The 26,411-nt window shown below is 33.0% G+C and overlaps 1 protein-coding gene across 2 annotated transcripts; it reads left to right on the top strand.

Moving 5' to 3' along the window:
• On the top strand, nucleotides 1-26,273 carry LOC106102808 (G-protein-signaling modulator 2). Of its 2 annotated transcripts, none has more exons than XM_013282403.1 (10): nucleotides 1-198; nucleotides 9,926-10,155; nucleotides 11,181-11,459; nucleotides 12,660-12,899; nucleotides 14,926-15,190; nucleotides 18,816-18,911; nucleotides 19,484-19,581; nucleotides 22,712-22,907; nucleotides 23,110-23,355; nucleotides 24,042-26,273. In XM_013282403.1, the coding sequence occupies exons 1-10, from the start codon at nucleotides 154-156 to the stop codon at nucleotides 24,087-24,089; spliced, it is 1,743 nt and encodes a 580-aa protein (XP_013137857.1). In that variant the 5' UTR covers nucleotides 1-153; the 3' UTR covers nucleotides 24,090-26,273. The 2 variants fall into 2 exon arrangements, with proteins under 2 accessions (XP_013137857.1, XP_013137850.1); XM_013282396.1 differs by having other exon boundaries at nucleotides 19,376-19,581.
• The last annotated feature ends 138 nt before the right edge of the window (nucleotides 26,274-26,411 follow it).

The raw sequence follows: 26,411 nt of genomic DNA, 5'->3' as shown, positions 1-26,411 counted from the left end.
TGTGCAGGTGTCAACTGGTGTCAACTGTAAACTTAACCGTTCGTAAACGCCCTGCGCCAAACACACTCTACGTAAACAAAGTTATGAGAATTAACTAAAGTACAAATTTAAATTTTCTGTTTGTTTGTGTCATTATATAATTAAGTGTTTAGAATGTCTGTAAGTGCCAGTGCCGAGAATTTATCGACGGATACGCAAGTAAGAATATAATAACATATTTATGTTATGAATAATTATTCAAAAAGATTCTTAACTGTGTCAAAGTTAGATACATGTACGATATCTATCATAACCATGTTCACAGCTCCTAGTGGTATGATTTAAGCGAAGTGGCATGAGTCACGTTTGGGTCCTAATACGGAAGTAGCGACTTGTTTGCCTCAGTGCAGTTGTCAGTACGTAACGTAAATTACGCGCCAACCTATTTACTCTTGACTTTATCTATCATGTCTTCATTATTAATTTAACCCCAGATCTCAGTGTTATCTATACAATGCAAAAACTTATTTTGAACTAAAAAGTAACATGCTCCAAATAAAACTAATTTACGAATCGAAAGAAAAGACCACGCATATAGATCTTGGATGTCTTATTCCCTTAAAAGTAATTATTTATAATTTACAATGGTCTGTTAACATTGTATTTGCTAAACTTGTTTATAAAACTTATTACTTAACAAGAAATACCTTATGCTAAAAATTATGTAAGCACAATTGAGTGTGATTCAATAAAGGTGTTCTGAACTAAAGTTTTAAAATATATTGTAGGGAATAAGCTATGTTTATCTAATATAAAGAATGGTTTATACATGTTAATATCATGTACATATATGAATCTGCGGAGGTTTGCATAACAGAAAATGTCTAACCAAGCATCCAAACTTGAATCTGTCTATCGAGTCATTTGTTAAATTGTATTCTTACTCTATTTGTCAATGGTTTGTATGAATAGCGCTGTTTGTAACACTATCTTTTTAAAAATGTTATGATCTTACTGAGTCACAGTAATGCACACTTATTCATTGACTGTTATTATAATGAGAAACAATAGCAATAAAAGTCGACTGAGTTTACTATACTATCATTTATATAAATAAACACTTATTAGCAAATAAATAAGCAAGTCCATAGTCAGTTCAATAATGCACTGGTTGCTCTTTGGACTTCATGTATTTCATAACAGTTCAAGGCTCACTATATGTATCCACTGAGGGGCTCGGTGCCTGCCCTGAGTTAGTTGTAACTAGGTCATAGTCAACCATGCGGGCCCTCTATTTCTTCGCCGATATATGCATAGTTGTGTTTTTCTTTACTATAAGAATGTTGAGTAAATTTAAAAAACATTTCTACAAAACTATATCTGAATTGTGTTACATGTAATTTATCTCATCTTACTAATGTGATGTGAAAGTTAAGATGGATGTTTGTTAGAGTATTTAATCTAAACTGCTGAATGGATGAAATTTGGCATAGATGTAGAACATAGTGTGAAAGAAAGCAACTTCCTTATTTTTACTTCCCCATGGAAGACGTGTTATGCGACGAAATGATGGGGACAAGAAAATGAGGAAGAAAAAAGGAAATGACTGGTTTACCAGAAAGTGTTAAGATTGAATGTGGATGGCTACAAAGGAAGAGAAAGGCCGAAGAAAGTATGAATGGATTGTGAGAAAGAGGATATGCTTAAGAAAGGAGTGGATTCAGATATGACGGCTGATAGAGATGTATGGAAGAGCACATACTATGCCGACCCTCTGTAAGGGATAAAGGCAAGTGGATGATGATGATGGAAGGTGTTTCAGCTGAAAACTAGTAATGATATCTAATTGATCATATCGATTGGAACATGTATTACCATATGGAAAATATATCAGTATAGACTTGGGATGTCAGCCAATGGCATGCAATACATTTTGAATATTACAAATTGTAAAGTAGGTATTAAATTAATGATTATGAGTGATTTTAATTATTTATTGGCATGTTAATGAATTCATTAAATAAGTCATTAGAATAAGAGGGATGAGAAACATGTAATACAGTAATATTGATTGTGTTTTGTTTACATACTATCTTTCGTCCGTACCTCTGTCCTTATTAAAAAAAAAAGCAAGTAGCCTATGTGTTTTTCCAGACTATCCTCTACATCTAAACTTTCGCAACTTGCATTTTTAATGTAATTAACTACTTAACATAATGTTACTTCTTACTATATCTACTCTTTCTAATATTAATAATTTGGTTGTATGTTCTAGGGTATCTCTAAACGACTAAATGGATCTTTATTAAATTTGGCACAGATGTAGAACATAGTCTAGAGGAACACCTCAGCTACTTAACTATTTCTTTTTCAAATTCATCTCAAGCATAGTCGCGTTCAACAGCTAGTGATATTATAAAAGCGTAAAATAAATGGATGAATGAATGTTACTAGGTATTCACAAAAGGATGTCAACAATATTTGACATAGATCTTACTAATATTATAAATGCGAAAGTTTAGATGGACGGATGGATGGATGTTTGTTAGCGTTTGTAGCCTAAACGGCTGAACGGTTCTCCATGAAATTTGGCACAGGTTTAGAGCATAGTCTGGAAGAACACATTTGGCAACTTTTTATCCTGGAAATAGTTACGGTTCCCGTGGGATTCATTAATTTAATTTTTTAATGTTTACTCGATTATTCTGCAACGGTTAAACACCTTATTGAAATTTGGCACAGATATAAAACAAAGTCTGGAGTACACATGGGATACGAAGCTTTTTGTAATTTTTATAGTTAGTATGTTTTCTAATACCACGCGGACGAAGTTACGGGCAACAGTTCGTATAGAATAAAGCCTGGAAGAACAGATAGGCTATGTTCAAGTCAACGAAGGCACTGCAAAAACTAGTTCTTTAATACTTATATTTAACAACTACAACTGAACCATGTAACTTTAGAGTGCTTATTCAATCAGTATTATGTATGGAGAACTGGTTTATGTTCACATTGAGTTAACATGTTTTATGTTAATTTAAGCATCATTAGCATTTGCAATTAAGAAATGCGTTCATTGCAATAAAATTATATGTGGTATTATTGATTTTTTTCAGTGTGCCAAAGATAATATTGTTGTTATTTTTTGTGATTCATCATCTCCCCTGCCTTATCCTAATTAATTAATTATAATTTAGTATTGGCAAAAAATATATTGCAATCTATTATAATGAAGCGTAAACACGCACTTCTTTGTAGTCTAAGATGTCAGCAATTACTGCATATTTTTGTATAATCCCTTTTTTTGATAAAAACCCTGTGGGAAAGATACCGTAAGTTGCTGCCAACATCAAGGAAGCAAGATTACTAAGGCTTGTCATGTCATGTCATTTTGAGATTTGTTCTTGATAATTTGACAAAAGTAAACAATGAAATAAAATTTTCACAATTTCATGCAAATGAAGCTGCAAGGGAACAGCTATTTTATTAATAAAAAAACAGAACGACAAATAAAGAATTGTTTTAGTTAATGAAATATAGTAATAATTTACTTTATATCTGAATTTTATCGATATTTTTATATTATGAGAATAAGATGCCCTCAATATGACATTAGAAGTGATAACCTGATTAATATTAATTGTTACTTTTGTTGTAATATTGTTTGTTACTAATTTCGCATATATGTTGGACATTGTCTGGAAGAATACATAGACTACTAATTAAGTTCTTTTTTAACTTCGCGCGAACGGAGTCGCGGGCGACAGCTGTTATATCATAATTTAAATACCACAAAATAATTTTAATGTATTATATGAGCATCAATGGTTTTAAAAATAGTTAAGGATATAGGATTTCGTTAAGTTATGTTATATCGATTTCGTTATGATGATTTTCCACATGTGTGGGTTGACTTCACTCATAACTTTGTATTGTGTTCCATCACGATGGTTTCCATCACCGTAAGAACGTGCTTATCGCATTTAGTGTTATCAATGTTTTTCAAAGAAACAGATATACCTCCCATCAATTTTTTTTAAAAATCAGCGCTTGATTATTGTAATTTTCATTTTTGGCTCTTTGGCTAATTAATTTGCCGAATTGGATCACACTAATAACTTTGTCGAGTGCCGTGTAGTTTTATGATTACAGTTTCCAAATGTGTTCCGAATGTTACTACCAATTTTCTTTATGCGAATTATATAATTATGTTGACGTTTGTACTTCTAATTGTAGCATTAATATTTAATTTGACCGAAGTACAAACGACAATATGTCGTTCCTCTATAAAGGAACCGGATAGAGCAAAATACTTTTTGTGCATGTACATAAATATTGCGCCAGTGCAGACTCACAGTATTGTCAATTTAATTTTCCCCCATACGCGACATGGTTACGGCTTCCTATTCAAGTCTATCATATGAACGGGTAGAACGTCCACTAAGCCTGCGCGGACAATAACATACGAAATTGAGGATACCTTCATGATTAAATTTCCAGTACCTTTGTAAAGGCATTATCTATATTATGTCCACAATAGAAAATAGGAAGCGACACACTGTAAATGTCTAAGAATATTAAAGTGAAAGGCATCGCGTTTGAGATCTGAAAATTGAAACGTAGATATGTCACCTGCCTTTATTTATTTCATGGCATAGAAAAGGATGTACACAAACAAAACATTTGCCTTTCCCCTCCCACTCCACCAGTAACACTCCCCCTTCACATCCCTTCTGAAATCAATATGTTGTTTTGACTATTCTAAATGGCCTGCCACTGCAAATACGTCTGAGTGTAACGAAATACGAGCATTGAAACAGTATATGCATCAATGTATTGATATAGACTGGAAACTGTATTCTGTATATTTCACTCTGGCGAGCATGTTATTAATTGGTTGCTAATTGGATTTATGCTTTGTACTGTCTAATTTGTTGTTTTAGTAATGTTATTAAGACTCTACAATCACTGTCTTTCATTGTAATTAAATTAAATATTCAGTATAAACTGGTAAATTAAAACTTGTCATTATTCGTCTTTATTATATGAGATAATATTTGCTCGTAAACTAAAGAATGCTTTCGTCGTTGAAAAAAAGCTAGTGTTATAAAGTAAGAATCAAGAACGAAATCCTTGTGGCAGTAATAATATTGTATATAGTATTTTGCATCATTCATGCTCTTAATTTCCTGATTAATTTGACTAACCTGAAAGTGGATCAAATCGTCTTGTCATCTGTTTGTGTTTGTCTCAGTCTCCAGTCCCCTTCACTGAACACATAAATACCCCTAGATAAGTTCCCATTAATAATTTCATAAGCTTTAAGTCCACTTGTCACGGAGTAGTATACCTAGTTCGTAATTTTCAATAAGTGTGTAACTTAGTAACTTAGTGAAAAATACAAATTAAAACGACAGTAATAATCCAAACCTTGATTTTTCATGCCTAAAATTGTTAGAACATGGAATGGAGCATTAATAGGCAGTTCTTACTTAAATGGTTATGGAGAATGTAAGGCATGCGGAAGACTTGTCCCAGTAGACATAGCATCCTGTAAGTGGAAAGTGCACCTGAAATCTAATAACAGGGCGTAGCGTATAAAATTAGTGTTCTCCCGTGAATGTAGGTCGTAGTGTACACCGCAGGCCTTGCTTTTTCAATTACGCGTGGCCCACTTCCGATGACATGACCTAAAAGTGATCGACATATGTCTTTACCAGAGAGGAAGTATTAATGCAAAATGTCCGACGAATTTCACCCGACGATACTGTCGACGTCCCCTATATGGAGCAGTTTTGTTTTAACAAAACGTTCCAATTGCATGAAATCATTTTACCGTTCTTTTGTCGTTGACTAACACAAACAGAATATTCGAAATGTCACCAACAAAGGCTTTTTAATGGAATATTGTGATTGTATTTCATTCTAATAACTGTTTCCATCGTCGAAACCCTTGTCCATTTGTCTAAAGGAACAAAAGTCCTTTAATACAAGTTTGATAGGAGTGGGATTTTACGGATACGCTTTTATGTGATTTTTAAATTTCATATTGAACTCAAAATTTTATTTATACTACTCGTATATAACTGAAGGAAAAGTGTTCGTAAATTGCACATATTACCACAAACAGAAAACTCTATCCACCTCTTATTGATATTACGGACTCCAATACTGTTATATGTTTTACATAAATAAGTGTCACAGTTTTTCGGTATAAGTATTTTTATTTTTATGGAGTGAGACAAAAATGCATTGAGTACGCCTACGTATGTATGTTTCAATAATCATGATTAGTCAAAAATCCATGTCAAGGCTAAATACGGTATAAAATGGTTGTCTTAAGTTTAAGCTGAAATGTATTTTAACATTGTCCAAGTTTATGGTAAGGCACAATTTTTTTTACATGCAGAGATTATGGCACTTAATACGAAAACTTAGTTAACTATTCTCATACATTACCTGATAACAGTAATCGGTAGAGTTAAGTTACAAATAATATTCGCAATATCCCCGGATGTCCCCACTTTTTCAATGTATTGCCAATCTAATCGAGGTTCGTGAGTACGATTTCCCCTCTGGACACTGTCACTCACTATGGATTTTAAATCGTTTTCATTTTCTTTTTATCATTTGCAATGAATGTTTACAACAAAACCGCGGCTGTACCTCTCCATCCAATGCCTAAGTTAAAAGTTAAAAACGTGACAATAAACGTATTTTGTTTTAATATTTAGTACTATTGTTCTTTACTTTTATTTATTTATGTTTAATTGCGAAACAAAAAATATCTCTCTCATCAACTTACTACGGAGGGTCGGCATAGTATGTGTTACTGTTCCATATATTTCTATCAGCTGTCATATCTGAACTCACTCCCTTCTTAAGCATATACTATTTCACTGAATCCATCCATACTTTATTCGGCCTTCCTCTATCCGGTTTGATTATCTCTCTAAGATTCATGTCCAATCCTGTGCAGTTTAGATAGATAGAGGGATGGAGGTTTGTTGAACGGATCTCGATAAAATTTGGCACAGACGTAGAGAATAGTGTGGAGGGACACATAGGATGCTCACTTTTGATTTTTAAAAATAATATAAATTGTGTTTAATTGGAATTTAGTCACTACGTTTGTAGTTGTTGATAGCTATTCGAAATTACTAATGGATTTAACGCGTTCGATCGCTTAGTGTTTCCCGCTGGCGCGGTGTATGCAAGCATGAAATTTTGACATCATTGAAGGGAGGAATGCATCGCAGTACGGGCATGACGGGTGAATATTGACAGTTTAATTAAATTTCGTGTCAATCACCATAAACGAATTTTGGTTAAACTTTAGCGGCTCCAAACCATTAATTAAAATGTTCGCAACGAAGGAATAATTTCAATCCAATCGATTACTGCAGTTGGCATAAAACAGTCACAGGGCCACATAGATTATTTTGACTTTTTCTTAAATGTAACTTTTTCACGTAAGTTTTTTCTGTTCTAAAAATGTTTTAGCTACTAAAAATAAATTAATTTGACTTACATTTTCACCTTAATTATCTGGTTCCAAGAAAATAGTTTTTCGTATCAGTTAGTGCACACCTAATTATTAGTTATTGTGAACTTTGCTACTGATTCTAAAACGATTAATGATTGACAGGCAGGACTAAGTAGAACATTGCGAGAGTTGAAATGTGAAAATTGAAATAATTGCAAAAATTCTAAATATTAAAAAAAAAAGTTGTGTGAATCTTTTTCTGTCATAACGATGACCACCTCCGTGTTCACGCCGCTCTTTATTTTTCTACGCCCTTTTATTATAAAAAAAAAGTCTTATTTTCGGTTTTTTATTCCATAAACATTATCCGATGTCCTCGAAACATTCTTGTTTCCCCATCTATCAATTTGTCCAATGGTTAGGAATATCTAGGGAACGTAAATGCACACATAAAATATATCTACATAGGTAGATAAAAAAAATGATTAGAAATATGTCATTTGTAATTACTAAACATGACAATAAGTCCGATTGCATATTATGATTTTAAATGTTTCCAAAAAAAAGTTAATTTTTAATCTCTAAGTGATGATTTTAGTGCGACCATAATAAACAACGAGATCTGAAACGAATCATAGTTATTGGAAGGTATTATAGTAGTTAAATATTTGAGATGGTTCACACGTATAGGCAGACGTGAGATCGCGGTGTGCAAGCTGCATTCGTGTGAGTGTGAGGCTTGTGCAGGCTCAGTTTGAATTTACCCCCAGTAGCTTCGCTGCATTTGCTGGTGCCGGGACGCTCTGCTCTTCCGCTCCAATCGCAAATCGACCAGATTTCTTCCACGGTAACTTTGATTATTAGTTTTACGGTAAATCGTTTACCACCATATTTATTACTTCTCATGTCACAGTAGTCGATGCCTGAGTTGTAACGTTTAAAGTATATTTATTTCGCACGTTTTTTTTAACAGAATTCTATGTACTGTGAGCTATTTTAAATTATGGGTTCAAGTAAAATACAAGCTTTTGTTAATATAAGTTGACAAAAGTTGAAGAATGTTGATAGTCATTTTTAGATTGAGATTTTCTTTGTTACATTATCTATAATAATTCCAGTTAAATGTTTATATCGCTTATCGTGATTTATAAATACATTTTTTAAACACGGACCTTTTTATCGAGTTATTCTTACTGAAAAATTAGTGCAAGAAGAAAACTTTAAACGGTTACAAGATGCTCTCGTAAGTATAACACAATTTTTTAACAGAAATGATTAGCTGTAGTCTTAACTATCATGTAAACTGTTTAATAAATTGAACTTTAAACTCCAAAGAATATAAAGTAATATGTTTATTTGAGAAATATTAGCTGCCCTTTCTATATTAATTTCGTAAAATCTCCCAGATGGTGTCTAGATATGATTCGCAATGTTGTCGAATAGGTTTCGAACTCACGACTCCCAGATCTGTTATCCACTTAGCCATTATGCTGTTGTGTGATGCGTCGGGTTTTTGCAAGCCGATTTTTTTATATGTTTAAATAAAAATTTAGACCCAAATATTTCGCCGCGCTGGTTCAATCTACTTCCAATCAAAAGCGGTGGCATGTAAAATCCTCAAAGTCAAAAATCATTAAAACGACGTGGCTTTTGCCGATGGGAATTTGAAAAGGCTATACTTGGAGCTTTATTAAATAGAGAATATTTAGGTTTTACTATATTTACAGCTAAGGGTTTATTATTTAGATTTCAGCTGAACATAAATTTATGTTCGTAGCAATTTTAGGTTAATATAGTATTTAAGACATTTGATAAAACTTACGTTTTAATTTGGACCCGTAATAAAAAATATTCTCAACTGAACATAGTTTGATGTCAGATATTTAAATCAATGTTGTTGTATTTAGCTGTTGTTTTTAAATTAATGTGCATTGGCTGTAAATGTGCATTTTTGTAACATTGGTGTGTAGTCTAATTTACTGCGTTTTAAAGCGTTGGTTTACCGTCACAAGTATTTGTAATTTATTTCTACGTTGTTTCCCGTGGCTCGTAGGCGAAGATTTATTTTATATCTACGATGCTGTTCTGGGAATGCAGTCAATGCTTCCGTTGCGTAGGATGAAAGCTCCTTTCAATATCAATTTAATGGAGCTCTGATCCTTACCACTTCAGTTGTGAACATGGTAATGTTACTTTTATATATAATAAATGATGTTTCAAACTATTCCAACTCGTACAGTACTTTGTATTCTAACTGGCGCAGTTAGAGTCGCTTTCATTTAGGAAGTCTCAGAACAGAATTATTATAAGTATTACCTTAACTTAGTCGTTATAATGTTAATAAAACATGCCCCTTTGGTAAAAAAAATAAGGGATCTGAGGGAGCAAGGCAAAATTTGATTTGTATTTTTTTTTAATCCGGTATTATTTCAGAGTTGTTATCGATACATATAATTGCAGAGTTGTGATGGAGGTTCTATGTGTCTGGAGTTAGCATTAGAGGGTGAAAGACTTTGCAAGGCGGGAGACTGCCGTGCCGGCGTCGCTTTCTTCCAGGCGGCGATACGCGCCGGCACCGACGATCTTCGCACCCTCAGCGCTATTTACAGCCAACTCGGCAATGCCTACTTTTACTTAGGCGATTACAACAAAGCGATGCAGTTCCACAAACACGATCTTACTTTAGCTAGGTAATTATAATCATCATAAACTTGTCCTTATCCCTTATGGTAGGTCGGCACAGTACGTGCTTCTCTTCCATACATTTCTATCAGCCATCATATCTGAATCCACTCCCTTCTTAAGAATATCCTCTTTCACACAATCCCTCCATACTTTCTTCGGTCTTCCTTTGTAGTCATCCACATTCATTCTTAACCCTTTCTGGTTTATGTCCTCATCGTCTCATCTAGATAATTATAATATTTATCATTTTACATTTACCTCGTCTCAAAGATGAACAAAAGAAAATCTACTTTACAGCAAAGATTGAACCATAATTGCTTTTAAATTTCATATTAATTAAATCTGTACTTTTTATACTCAAGCCAAAATATTTTTTACCAAGAATAAAACACTTGATTTTTTTCTTTGTCTTTGAACAGAATTTTTTTTTTGTAAAGAAACGGCGTTTTGGCAGTTTAAACCCACAACTTCCGTTTAAGGACTTTTTGAGTCAAAATTAATGTATGATGTATACTTATTTTATTTTGAATTGTTAAATATGAACACAAAGAACAATCATAATAATGTATGTATTTTTGTAACTTCTTGCTTGTTATCGTAGGTACATTGTACGTTTCATTTAATTTTCTTAATAGGATCTTACCTTTGCCTTTAATGAACCTCTTCGCCTGTCGGGAATCGTATTATATTTTATTATACAACGAAGTCAACAACCTACTTATTGGAAATCTCTTCGAGGGCTATTGTAATAATATATTATCATTGAAATACTTGACTACATTAGTATAAATGTGTAGTAGGTTTTTATGGAATAATCGGGTATTAATTTCAAATTATAATTCCCTATGAGCGATGTTATTACATATTAATTACGAGTAAATTTGTTTGAGTACCAAACCAGTAATATAAAACACATAGAGCTTTTATAATGTTATTTATGATATTATTTATGTTTTGAAAGCATAATATGGAATACACAGGGAATTCAATTTAACAATTACTTGTGTTCTAATTAACTCTTCATTTACAGAACAATAAATGACAAACTAGGTGAAGCAAAAGCGTCAGGTAATTTAGGCAATACTTTAAAAGTTATGGGCAAATTCCCCGAGGCGATACAATGTTGTAAACGACATTTAGAAATATCCCGGTCTTTGGGAGACAAGCTTAGTGAGGGGCGGGCTCTTTATAACTTGGGTAACGTGTACCACGCTCAAGGCAAACATCTCGGCCGCGTGGGACAGAACGATCCCGGACACTTCCCGCTGGAGGTCCGGGAGTGCCTCTTGCAAGCAGTCACATACTACGAGTAAGTACCTATTTCATTTATTAACAAAATTAAATCTCTCTGTCATTTACCCTATCATCCTATTCTCCTATCGAACCTATTGTAATCATTTTAGGTCGAAAGTTAGTTTTTCCATCGTTTCCAATTACCCTTATTTCAAATATTCGTTTTGGGTTTTTGAGCTAAAATTAATTAAAGCACGGCTCATCGAACTCGTTCATTATTATAGCTTATCAATATCAATTCATTATTTTTCGATGAATCGAGTTATTAATATGTTTGTGGTTACCTTATTAATAATTACAGTGATTTTATAAACATGACTTTATTACTGTTATAAATGTATTACATTACATATTTTGTTGCGTTGTTTTAAACAATTAATTCAGCGAATTGTATTGTAGCTTCTCTCAAGTTTAAATTCATCTGTATAATTGAAACCGCAATTTGCTAATGCTTTTAGAGATGTTGCAGTGACACGATATCATTTTCTGTTGTTAAATTTAACGTCTAGCGCTGACCCCTTTCTGCAACAAATGGAATACTAATTCGATAAACAATTTTAAAATTTTGCACAATAACAATGAACAGAATCCGTTTTGAAATTTACTTAGATTCTTAATTATCTTAAAAACTTTGGTAATATCCTTGGTAAATTCGACGAAAGTATAAAATGAGCGTTATAAAATAAATTAAATAGGATATAGCTGATGTTGTTCCGTATTTCTAAATATCCTTTTGTAATCGAAACGTTTGTAGGAAAGCTTACAAGCGGGAATCTTTTCCAACAAAAAGCAACAGTTCGTGCTCTTCAGAAATATTTCACTAGGACGCCAGCGGAAATGGAATACCGTTTTACATGATTTCTAAGGCGTCGCGAAATTCAAATAATAAAGATGTTCAACGCTTCTTAGGTCACCGGGTTTCCATTTTGAGTTATTGAATTTCTTACTCCATAAAGGAAATATGAAAGCACTCATATTAAATCCCGCAGAAGAGCTCTTAGAATAATCTAAAGTGAGTTTTGCAGTGTGATACACTTTTAGAATGTCGTTCGACACGACATTGTAGATATTGTCTACAATGTAAAGGCTAACCAAACACATCAGTTATTCCCATGCTTTTTCCCCTATGCAATAATTTTTTTACCTTCAATTTGAACGAATTTACATGGTTCATAATTTGTTTCAATGTTTTCTATTAATATAACTTTTGTTTCAGAGAAAATCTCGATCTAATGCGTAGTTTAGGCGACCGACAAGCGATGGGTCGCGCTTGCGGTAACCTCGGCAATACGTGTTATTTACTGGGGGACTTCACGCGAGCCATCCGATATCACACAGAGAGGCTAACTATAGCGAGAGAAGTGGGGGACAGGGCGGCAGAGCGCAGAGCTAATAGCAACCTCGGCAACAGTCATATATTCCTGGGACAATTTGAAAATGCGGCGGAGCATTATAAGTAAGTTATTAGCATGAATTTCTCTTTTCTATTATTATTATTCATTTCCTACAATACCAAGTTCAGTTTCCCTTTTCTTTTTCATCTTTACTTTGGTACCATAGGGTGCACACACACGAAACTCTGGTTGTACAGTACCTCTTGACGCATTTGTTTAATGTCATTATAGTAATGTACCGGTCGAAACTGCCATTCGGTACTGTCGACTAGTAGTGTTAAACTAATTCGTAGTAGATTTGGTACCAAACCCAAATGTACCCTAATTGTATTGAATTAATTGTTTTTTAATCATCTTATTTTTAGAGACTGCCTAGATTTAAAATTACGTTAAAGAATGTTTTATGATGCTTTCATTGTTCAATGCAGAATATATTTATTAGTCCCATAAAACATTTCTCGTCTTTAAAGACGTTTAAGTTAACTTAATAAGAATACCTTCGTTGCTGCGTCGATGCTACGCGAGTTATTCGCCTATTGTGCTATGAAATTTAATCTTCAATAAAAAGGTATCCCGCCATATGATTTTCATAGTTTTATTGATGTTATGAACTGAAATATTTTCTAATTCGTCCAGGTTATCATTTTCAGGTTCAGGTTGATATTTATATCCAAGTTATTGCTTATTTTTATTTCGTACTGTGCTGGTGATTTATTTTATCAACGCAGAATCATCAGCTTCATCAATGAGTTCTGTGAGGTCGTGCTTTTAGGCATTGATCTCATTCGGGAACTGATGTTATCTTATACTATTGTACGATAACGTGCCAATAAATTACTTTATGTTTAATTAGCTTTCGACCAAGCACCGTCCGCGTGGAATTAAAAATAAAAAAGAAAAGTAAGAAGCCTATGTGATCTTCCAGATTATTCACTACTTCTTTGCCAAATTTCATTGAGTTCCGCTCAGCAGTTTAGACTGTAAACTTTAAGAAACATCCATTCATCCATCTAAACTTTTGCATTTATTAGTTAGAAGTTAGATGTATTTATTTATTTATTTATTTACAATAGGAAGTCAACGTACCACATGAAATAAGTTCTGTATGATGAAGAAAAGTAATTATAACTAAAACACAATATCATGGATACACTTACAGGCTAACACAACATTATAATAATTCCAAGCGCGAAATGTATTTAAATTTGCTTTTAACGTTGTTTGTTCTTATTGCCAGCGCTATGGCGGAATAGACTATACTATTTTACGTCTAATTTATTACAGAAAAGGCGAGCGAAACACTTCTATACTTTTATAGTACTTTAATATCCAACAATTACGTACTGTGCCCGTGTCTTTGTGAACATCATACAATATTTCCTGCTTGAAAACTGTTACGGCATAATTTATTATATAAAAAAGGCCATTAAAGTGTTGGTTATGTTATTCTAGGAAACGTGTAAACGAAACGTTTTCACACAACCTTACTTATCGTTAACACGCTGATCGATAGTTAACAAGAACACATTCTGAATGTTTAATTGATTTGACTGACGAGGTACTATTATGCTGGGCGCTCGACTACTAAAACTTTTACAAGACCCTGCCATTTGTTAGTAAACTACTGTTGATTGATTCTTCAAATGGCTGTTGTATTTAAAAAGTTTATGTATAAACTATTGACATTCGGATGTTTTCTGTTGAGCCGATCGGCAAACAATCGATAGCTCGTTAATACGGTAGTTTTTGCTGCGCGTTACTCACTACGGAAAGTATCTTGTGTGACACAGGTCAAATACATAGACTGTCAATTATAAATCTACCCACATCCTTAGACAAAGTTGCCTGACCCGGTGGGAATGAGACGAACTAAATTATGACAGCTCACTAGCGCCCCCTTGTCAATGTCAAAAAAGTGTCATAAGATACTGTTCGTAATGTCTTTTTATGTAATTTTATTTTGTTTTTCTTGTTTTATGCCTATGTAGGTTTTTAATTTTCTGACAGCGATAGCAGCGCCTCCCACCATTGTCCACCATTATTGTGTGGATAATTAAATACGCTTCAATTTTTTCAATTCTTCAACAGGCGTACCCTGGCTCTTGCCGAGGAGCTGGGCGATGCAGCAGTGGAGGCGCAGGCTTGTTACTCTTTAGGCAACACGTACACATTACTACGAGAGTACAGAATAGCAGAAGGTTACCACGCGCGCCATCTTGCGGCCGCTAGAAAACTACAAGACAGAGTCGGCGAGGGCAGAGCTTGTTGGTCCTTAGGCAACGCTCACGCCGCGCTCGGAAATCACGAAAAAGCTTTGTATTACGCTAAAGAACATTACAATATATCTAAAGAGGTTTGTATAGGGTTTATCGGTTGCATTTAGCATCATTCAAAATTAACATTATCATGTTGCTATGCTAACTTCGGTTTCGGGATATGAACTAATACAACAGGTATGTGTTTACATTTGCTACGGGCAATTGATGCATGTTTCCAGAACAGTACGCGATCATAACATTTTCAATATTTGCGTGTTATAATTTAGTCATAAAAATACTCAGCTTTACTGAACATAACAAAATAATTGAATCGGAATATCAGATCAAATTAACTGAAAGGTTTTAATTTTTTTTTTTAAATTTAAATATTTATAGATACGGTATTAGACCGATACTTTAAGCATGCATGCAATATATCTGGTTGATGCTTTTTGTGTCTCAATGTTTGCTTTCACGATATTGCAAGACGATAATCTGTATTCAATAGTAATAAATATTGATAGAGTTAGATCTTGTAACAGGAAAAAGTTATTTTGCTATATTACAGATTATCGTCATTGCTAAGTACAGTCGGGGAATCTGTCCGTGGTTCACCTTTAAGATTCTTCCTTTAAACGTTGTGTACTCATTGAGATGCGAACAATAACCATATTAGTCAATGGTACACGGCTAAATGGTTTTTATTGTTTTATTTTCAAGAACAGGGCAAACTTTTTAAATGTGGAACACCGCGGATTGCCGCTACTGTACTTATAGCAAGCTGTTTAGTTTGTACATTGGTCATGTGTGCTTGACTTATACAAGTCTAATGAGTTTTATCAAGGTAAGTTAATGAAATGGACTCTTTTGGTGTTGCTAGTAATCTTTGGGAGCGATGTCGAACAATTGACAATAAATAAATGAATTAAAACTGTTTCTAGCAAGTCATTTTTATATCGGATGCAGAGCAACTCAAAAAACTAGACGACTTTGTCAGTAAACATACGCCAACTACGAGTACAAGATTATTAGATTTATAAAACCCTTCGCCATATTTTAACTAAATATGAAACTGATTTCTTTGCGTAAACTAGAATTTGATATAATAGAGAAGCCGATTTAAGCGTCATCAGGCCAATTTTTATTTGTGGCTAGGATATAATTGCGATACTTTTGAATTTATCATATTGATTTTTTTCTAAACATATACTAACTGCTTTTAATCCCGTGATGGTCATATTACATTTCTTTTTAATAAATCGGACGTTGTAATTTGTATGGACTAGCTGTCGCCCACACTCCGATGTAATTAAAATAACAAAAATAAGTTAGCCTAGCTGTTCTTCCGGACTACATTTTACATCAACGACAAAATTCATCGAAATCCTTAGAGCCGTTTATGCTACAAACTCTAATAAACATCCACCCACATTTTCGCATTTATAATTTAGCAAGATAGTAAGATATAGTATAATATTAAAAACAGTTTAAAGTTATTGAGCTGTGATAGTTCATAATTGGAATTATAGCATCGGTTTAATTAAGTTTCTAGAATTAATTGGAATATCTGTTTGACGAGAGCATTGAGGTGTTCAATCGAGTATTCCCCCGAAATTAGCGGTTTGCACGGAAATTTGTAATTAATGCGATTCCGCCATGATTCAAATATCTTCGATAATCGATCACATTTCTATTTTACCTATGAATGTTTAGGTTCGCGTTTATATTTACTTTAAGCTTTATCAATTCTTAACGTAAGATTTCATTGCCGATTCGCGATTTGAATTTATATGCATTAGTAAATATAATTTAAGTCGGATAATTAATCAAGTAAATAGATTAGTTTCCTTACAAAAGAGATCGTTGATTAGAAGAAACAGTTTGTATTGAAACGGAAACGTCTAGAAATGTGAATTTTTAATGCGTTTGCCCGAGCAGAAGCTGTATTCGTGTTTGCGGCCTATTTTTTTGTTGACTTAACTGGAACTCGGATTATATTGTTGCTTAAATTTGATTTTGATTTTATTAAAATTATTATTATAAATGAACGAACCAACTTGAGAGGTTTTGTAACTAACAGTACTAAAACTTTTTTCCAACTAATCAAGAGTAATTGATTGTGCAGAATTTAAAAATCCAACCACTTACCTCTATTTGTATAAAACCCTAGTTCGTTCGCAACTCGAATATGCTGTGCCTATTTGGAATCCTTTCTATAATAAATATATAAAATCAATAGAAGCTGTACAAGAAAAATATCTTCGTTGCCTAAACTATAGATGTTTTCATACATACTTATCGTATCAAGGCCTCCTAGCTAAATTTAAATTACTAAGTCTCAAATCTAGACGACTTCAACATGAAGCGGTGCTACTCCACGATCTGTGCCATAATAGGTACGACTGCATCTGTTTAACCAGAAGAATATCGTACAGAGTCCCCACAAGGGCTCATCCCAGAAATGTTTCAAAACTTTTTTCAACAAACTGGTCCCGAACTAATGCGGGCTTGCGGTCACCACTTAATCGAATTGTTAATTCTTATAATACCAATTTTAAGGATATAGATATCATACATGTAACTAAAAATAACCTTAAAATAGAGATTATTAAAACTTTGAACTATCAATAATATTAATATATCATTAAGTACCACTCGGATGTTTAGCCTATCTATAGATTTATTTTATTATTGTAGTTACTATGTGGTAAAGTTGTGGATGGCACATCTACTCAACACTTTTGAATTGTACTGTATATTTTTTTTTCTTGTGCTATTGTTCTTTTACCCAAATAAATGAAAAAAAAAATTAAAAGAAATTCGTTACGAAAAGCAAATGTTTTCTGATTTAATACATTTATAGAACTCTATAACATATGTACATTTAAAGCTAATTTTCTAAAATTAATGCAATAGCCCTTCCGTATAATGTATAAATAATTTAGAAATCATTACAACATTCCTTTCAAAGGATTTTCTTTTACAGTAAGGCAGGGTAATTGCAACCGATTCAGGAATCGTCAGGCGTATTATTAGTATCAATAAGTTACCGTGGAATTCCACGGTCGTGGCAGTTTTGTTGGTACATATTCTTGTCTCTGTCTGTATATATGTTTGAGAGGGATGGCAATGTATTTTAATGTAGTTGTCGCGGCAGTGGAGTCCTATGTTGCAGCAGTCGATATGTACATGCATTTAAAATTACTCTGACATTTCGTGTACGTCTATTAAACAAACAGCGTTGACATTTTACCAAATTGCCTTGACTGTGAGTTAAGGGGTCTTGTAAATTTTTATATTACCATTTCGATTGGATAATGAAGACAGTTTACTTTGATTTGTGGCGGTAGCTTCAACCCTTTATTTCATTTCGTGAATCACACTGTGGTAGGCGTGTTCACAAGCCGGGAATTTTATTTGGCAAACACGGGTTCCTATTTTAGTGGTTCTTGTTTTGAGGTTGTTCGAAGCAATTTTTATATGACTATTTTTAACTATATTAGCAAATCAATTGCCTCTGTCCAATTCCGCAGATGATAATGCGAAAGATCATATATTGCGCAAATTTTTAGAATACGAAAACGTTTAAAGTAAGATTGACTAACTAAAAAGCACATTGTGACTAAGAAGATTATGTGTCAATGAATAATCATTTGATAAAATTTAGTTATGTTAAACGACACAATGTCAAATATATATATTTCTTTTTTTTTTCAATAGTTGGGTGATATTTTGGGAATGGCGACTGCGCAAATGAATGTTGGTGATCTGAAGAAGGTGCTGGGCATGCCTGATGAGAGCCCCGAGGTGGAAGAGGTAGGTCAAGTGTGTGATGCCGCTGCGGGCTACCCCACCCGCGCCTACCACCCCGAAGGAAGGCAAAATAAGCGGCATCTTCAATGCTCTCCGTGTCAGACGACAAAGCATGGAACAACTGGCGTTGATCCAAGTAACTATCATATTTATGAACCCTTTTTTTGTTCATTTTTTTTTAATTTTCAATCAATACACTTTGTGTTTTCGAATTTTGTTTAATCCCTTGGGTCAATTTAAGCATTTCCTTAATCCCTTTTTTTTTACAGACTTTCACATTTTATATCTATTTTACTTTATATTTTATCCTAATCCCCTAGGAATATACTAATTAAAACGTGTTCATTTGTAAACGTAAATTTATAAGCACTGTATAGGAGGACTATCTTAGCCTTTAACTTGGTCCTAGAAAGTTAGCCTTAGTATTTCTTGGGGGATGTAAAGTCAACGTTCCTATCGAAATTCAGTTGACGCCTGATACAAAGAGGAATGATGGAGAAGGGGAGGAGGGTTCGAAACGGGGTAAAGTAGCGATGGCAGGGTCTGAGGATAAAACGTCGGAGTCCTTCTTCGAGATGGTGAGCCGCTGTCAGGCGAAGCGGATGGACGGGCAGCGCGCTACGCTTCAAGACAAGCTGGTGCGCTCCGCGAGCACCGACGACAAGAACAGGAGGTAAGCAATAACAAGACGTCACGCACAACCAACACAACGACCTACTTTTGTCGTTAGTCGACTCGCAGAGTTTTTTTGTCCAATTTTGCTCCATACGTTTTTTATATATTTACAAATCTATTCAGTTTACTCACTTTGCAAATAAACACACAGACAAATAATCAATTTTAAGTATAATATTTAAATTAAAAAAAAAACCACTAACGTTGGTGAAGTCTGAAAGAGAATACGTTCGCGTCGATATTACCATTGATTTCGCTGATGAGACACCCAAACACATACTGGCGACCCTCTAATCCCCCCTTAAATAAACTGAGATAGCAACATGTTTTATACACGTGTATCAGCAGTGGAAACTCAGAGTTATCAGATATAAGGTGCGCGTGACAGGTGCGATATCGCTATCGTGACGTAGTCGTCAACACTCGAGATTTACATCCGAACACAGAAAGGTTTCCAACTACACAACGCAGTGTTTCGCCCGACACGAACTTTATTGTCTACTAGCTTTTGTCCGCGTCGTCGTTCGTGCAGAAATTAAAAAAATGAATGATGCTTAGTGATTACGTAGCTTTCTAATGGCAGATTTTAAATATGTCCCATAATTTTTACTTCATTAGTTTTTATAATTTGTTGAGGCAACTCGAGAAAACTTTTAATGTATTAAATTAATTTATTACGAACTAAAGCAAAACACTAATAAATTTTACATGATAAACTATGAACTAATTTCAGTATACCTAATTTAATTTTCAAACTCTAACAAACTGAAACTTCCGTGTACGAGTAACTAATTTTGCAGCAAATATTGGAACAAAATTATTTGAACCGATGAATTAGTGAGATATCGAGTGAATATGTAAAATCAATGTTTAACAAGTTCCTTTAACTTGTTGCGTAAAACTTTGAGTGCTGTTCCAGAGATCCGAGATTTAATTTTCCTGTCAAAACCACATTTACAGTATCGATATATCTTCCTTAGGTGGATATTGTAAGCATATTGAATATTTGATTGACTACAGAACCTTAAATTCGGCCTATTCGTTTTTAAATGAACCTAATACAACAAAGTTTTCTCTTCAGAATATTAGTAACACCTCATATGGTGTGGCGAATGTGCATTGCAGTGCTTTAAATTATTAAACATTTTAATCGATACAGTAACCTATATCCAGCTAAAATTATAAGTTGTCTTATTCACTACACTACACATTTGTACGTTATAAATTCATGATGTACTGGACTGGTTTTCACCAAATACGTGAGTCAGTCTTATTTCAGGTTTTGTGCAAATACGTTAATATATTGCTACTCTTGTGTAGTACAATAAAAACTTATCTATCGTATATCGTTCTCTCGTATAGTATAATATCTATTTATCTATACTTATATAATTTTTACGTGTTTGCTTTCATAAATTGTTTGAATTGGCAAAACTTATGTAAAGTGTTGTCATCTGCAACTGCACAGTTTTTAATTTAATTATCTAACTCTTTACCATAAAAGGGTATGTCGGATTTAGCTAAATTAAATTGTTCTTTCCACGTTATTTTGGTTGTTTTCATTTTTACGCATCTGTTGTGGACAGGCCTTTGTAACAAAGTGAACACGGTGTCGACGCGTTGTTGCGCATAAAATCCCTTTTGCAGTTTCAAACCCGGCGCTGATCAAACGCACTCATTGTTTAGTTCAAAGTGTTAGTGTGCGAACAGAAATGAGTTCGAAGGGCGAAAAAATACCGTCTGTATATTTATTTTATTTATTGCATTATTTTTTATATAATTGTTTTATTTTAAGGTTAAAAAAATTATAAATTTACACGGTAGATGATATTTATCTAATTATACTCATAGATATTATAGTTTCTTTTTCTATTTTATTGATAAACATAGTTAGAGGTTTTGGTATTAAAGGTTTATCAAGAAATTTTAATTAATTTATTAATGTCTATTCATTGACAAATATTGCAAAGAATTGAGGACATATCACGAAAAATTCCCAGAAATCGTATTGATACTTTATCGCAAATTTTTGTGTTAGTTTTATTGAAGTTTTTTGTGATCGGAAATAATAAAGTGGTACCATATTACTGGTATACTATTATATTATTGATAAGTTATTATTTTTCGTTTTTTTTTAAGACAGCTTCATGCCGCCCTCTTGGTCACCTAACACGTTTTAGTCAGGGACCTGGGGAACGGGTGTATCTCTATTTTTTTATTTTTAAATTAAAACATAACATTACATTAAAATCTTGTTTCTATCTATCACTTTATGTAATCCTAATTTAAAAACAATACAATTAAATTCAAAATACAATGTGAATTAGAATAATATTTTTCATTGATCATGAGAAACATATTATAATAATTTCGAGAAATTTAGATTGTCATAAATAAAGGAAATCGATTAAATTAAACATAGCTAATGCTTGAGTGTCTTTCGACGTTTTATTAAATTTTTGAAATAAAAAGCAAAATCATATATTTTTAATAAGAATCATAGATAAAACTGTTGTTATTGAATAAAGGTTTAACTGAATAATTCCGTATTAGTTACAAAAAAAATCTTTTCATACGCAAAGACACAATTGATATTTTTTTATATGTTTTGGTAACCATTATTGACCAAGGTCGATATAATGTTTGTGCTATAAATAATGTTTTATTGCGTCTGACGAATGCGTTCCTGTAAATGCATATCGATAGTATTGTAAAAGGTACGTAACTTTAGGTATTTTCATTTAATAGCTACAATGAAAGCCAAAACACGTAGATTTGTTTTAAATGATATAACAACATTAAAATAAATTCTACGTAAATTATTATCGGAGCCGAGCTTCACTCCCAGGTTTTCCTTTATAAGATTTTCCAGAAAACATGTTTTCGAATTCCAGCATAAAGAACCTTTCGTAGAATTTCAAGTTCTAGTTTATTATCCTTTGACTTCAAAGAATGTCGCTTTCGAAATAACTTAGTTTTCTTCGAAAATAAATTCCAAGGTTTATTTCAATACTATCGGCGATCTAATAAAGAGTCCTCCTTACCGCCAATGTATCTCATTAATAGATAGGCAAGAATTTACTGAAATTTTCATACAATTGCTGATACTGCAATATATACCTCCACAGCCCCGACGAAGAATTATTGGCATTGATAACCGACATGCAGTCAGAAAGGATGGACTCTCAGCGCGCGGAGCTACGCCCGCTACCGAAGAGTCCTGCTAAGGAGAACAAGGGCGCCTCGCTGCCGGGCCTGCGCCCCCAGCTGACCACCAGCATGAAGCCCGAGGACGATTTCCTCGAAATGATCGCCCGCTTCCAGGTAAATAATTATGTATCGATGAGAATGTACTCATTTAAAATGTAGTAAGAACCAAATTAGATACTCGATAACTCCGCGAATAGCTCACAGGGAAGCTAAAAAGAAATGTTTTTATGTTAATTTGATGGAATTTTGCAGCAGCAAATAAGTTTTTAATAATTAACCAAAAATTAAAAATAATAAAAACCTGATTTACTGCTAGGGCTCTCGTCTCGAGGACCAGAGAACAGAGCTGCCGCGTCGCCAGCCGGAGCCCGAGCCGGCGCCGCATCCCGCCGAGCCGAAGCCCGAGGTAAAGCCAGAGGTAAAACCCGAGGCGAAGCCCGAGGCAGCGCCCGAGGTAAAACCCGAGGCGAAGCCCGAAAAAGCCAAGACTGTCCCTGACGAGGACTTTTTCTCCTTGATCATGCGCGCACAATCAGGTCGTATGGAGGACCAACGTGCTTCGGTAAATCAAAACATGTTTGTACATTTGTACTAACACTAACAATAAATTAATAAACCGTACTAACCGTTTATTGATAATCTGTACTAATATAATGACGTTCTGAAGTTTGACGCGCTCACTAAAAATTTACAAATCGGATTTAAAGGTTACCTACTTATTAAGGTATGTTATAACATTTAATTATAACCCCTACCAATGTATAGAAAAATGCCGCTAAGCGAGGTACAGCTAGTATCACTATATTTAACATTTTTTTACAAAATGAATTATTAATCTTGTCTTTAATTGTTCAACTATTCATTTATATGAACATTGTGTGTTACAAGCTTTGTGTTACAGATTGCGAACGTAGACTTTTCAGAAATGTGCGAATTGTTTTGTCAATTATAAATAATTCTCTTCTAGGAGAATTAGTGAGATGTTTATATGCTATGTGATGGGCAAAACAAAAATTGTTACTTTCAAAATTTTACTTGTAAACAAATTCTGGAAAACTAATATCGTAACAGAATATTACAGATACTGTCTATAAAATAATTTGACAAATTTTCTAGTTTTATCCACTTTCAGTCTGAAAGTTTGCGAAAATTCCATTTTAACTTTTAAGGAATTTAAATGTGTTGATATATGTTGATAATTTCCTTTAAAATAACAATAAATTTATGATTTTTTTTTAACTATTTCAGATACCGGTGACGAACCGATCCAAAGGCGAGTCCGGCTCGAAGAAGTAAACGATTGTTTACGACCCGCAAGAGCCGAGTTACAAGCTTTTTAGATTTAGATGAACCAAGTAGGGTTCTTGCAAGCGAGGCTCATTGCGGGAACACCCTATAGAAATCCCTGCTTCAATATTACCTCGAACTAAATTTTTATCAACATTAAATACAAATTTACACTACATATTTCTCTGTCACCTTTGAAAAATAACGAAACAAGATCTCAAGAAACGTTCCGCGCTTTAATCCTTTGATTACAGATACAACGCAAATGTGTATACAAATTGTTATAACTTGATGATTGACATCATAATTTTGTCAGGCTTTTAGATAGATTTGATGTATACTTGATCATTTCGTAATGCCCTAAATGAATGCTGGTTAACCATCTGAAAGATTGAAGAGTAAAGAAAGGTTTTTCTTGATTTTTATATTATTTAAAAAAAAATCCTGTAACAAGTCATTGTATTAACATTTTGACTTAAACATAATTGAAAAATCTATCTTATAACATCAATGTATGGAGATTTTGTTATCTTTGTATCAGCTTTTAAGTTGAGATTCCACTGTCAAGACTTGTATAACATGCTATCTCTGTTACTCCCTTATGTATGACAGAGATAACAAGATGTTATACAGAGGTTTGACGGTTAGCAGTCTCCAATAGCAGATTCCCGTAAATTCATTACCCACCTTTAAAAATATACATCTTAATTATAAATTATTTACAATTAGTCCGCTATTACAAGAAAAAATCTTGTTCGTTTTCTATTTTTTACTGTACCATTTAAACTAGTCAAATCAGTATAATGTATTTTTCTATGGAATATTGGTTATGAAGGTACAATTATTATTTATATTTTTTTAAATAAAACATTTCAGATCTTCTGTCAGTTTTCGCACAACACACGACTGTATAAAAGACTTGAATTGATTTAAAAATCAACGAATTCTGTGAATCATGTTTAATTTAATTATTTTCATGTACTAATAATAATTTACAAGTTTAGATTAAGTTTATTTTAAGGCTGATATTCAGATAAAATAACAAATTCTATTTAAACAAACACGCAGTTGTATACCCAATAGCATATAAAGGTGCATATTTTTCTAGTTTAAAAAAATAAACGTTATTTCACTGATTTTTCAATTTTTAAATATTAATATTTTTAATAAGCGTACTAGAAGTGGTTTGGAGTGTCATAGAATGACAGGCATGGACTTGAAAATGACAAGATACATGTAAATATGATATTTATTATAATCGTAATTAGGTTGTGTTTACATTGAACGGCAAATTTCGAAAATACAACTTTTTTCCAAAACTAATTACATGTTTAAAATAAATTGCTTTAGTCTGAATACGTCCATAATTGTTGTCAATTACCGATTTTTTAAATTACAGATAATTTTAAAACTGGATTTTTAGTCTTGACAATTTCAAGTTTATGACCACTAGGTATAAGGAGAATTTTAAATATCTTATGAAAAAATTCGAATGATCTTAGAAATATTGTTTCTTCTGAAGAAATTGTAAAATTACATTTTAAAAACCAATGTAATTCTCGAATATTCTTCGATTGGCAAAGTTTTGTCGTAACTGATCATAAAATAATACTAGATAAAATGTAATAAAAACGTTATTAAATAGAAACGAAAGCAGTATCTGAGGATGTAAGCGTTTATGAAATTGTATATAAATTTGATGATAAAAATTTAAAATTCTTTGGTAAAATTTCAATTTTAGGAGTATAAATAAGAAAATGGAAAGAGCTCTTTAGTACGCTTAACTGCATGAAATATATAACATCAGTAATGCCATTTTTTTATTTAAATTTGTTATTATCTATGACTGAAATTGTTTCATTCCATTTAAATATTTACCTTGAGAGAAAAGAATTCTCAACATCGATCAGGATATCGTATTATTTCTTATTTTTTTATTTTAAGAATGCTACAAAAATATAGAATTTAAACCGAATGACCTAAAATGTTGGCCTAACAAAATGTACTGTGTAAAATAATTTTTATTTTAATTTTATTATTCTTGTTTGTATGAATTCTGTACAACAATGAAATGTGTTTTATTTTTAAGTTAATCTTATTTTTATGAAGTGTATATGGAATGTTTATCGAAGTATCCACTGCATTAGGTCACTAATGAAATGCCAAAATATGCATTAAATTATTAGAATTTGCCTCGGACTTTTATTTAAATCCATTATTGTAAACACTCAATTTATAATCATTTCAGTTCTGTAAATTAACATCAACAACCATGATAATCTTAAAAAAAACACGCCCTTCCATGAGAAAATTATTATGGTAATAATATAA

Source organism: Papilio polytes, unplaced genomic scaffold, assembly GCF_000836215.1.
Source record: "Papilio polytes unplaced genomic scaffold, Ppol_1.0 DF824292.1, whole genome shotgun sequence".
Classification (NCBI taxonomy): domain Eukaryota; kingdom Metazoa; phylum Arthropoda; class Insecta; order Lepidoptera; family Papilionidae; genus Papilio; species Papilio polytes.
This window is presented reverse-complemented; position numbering and strand designations above follow the sequence as displayed.

Bases quoted from the DNA above. Each gene is read 5' to 3' on its own strand.
- LOC106102808 (XM_013282396.1), top strand. From the start codon at position 154: ATGTCTGTAAGTGCCAGTGCCGAGAATTTATCGACGGATACGCAA. The intron at 10,156-11,180 runs GTAATTATAATC...CTTCATTTACAG, and splicing joins CACGATCTTACTTTAGCTAG to AACAATAAATGACAAACTAG. The intron at 15,191-18,815 runs GTTTGTATAGGG...TTTTTTCAATAG, and splicing joins ATTACAATATATCTAAAGAG to TTGGGTGATATTTTGGGAAT.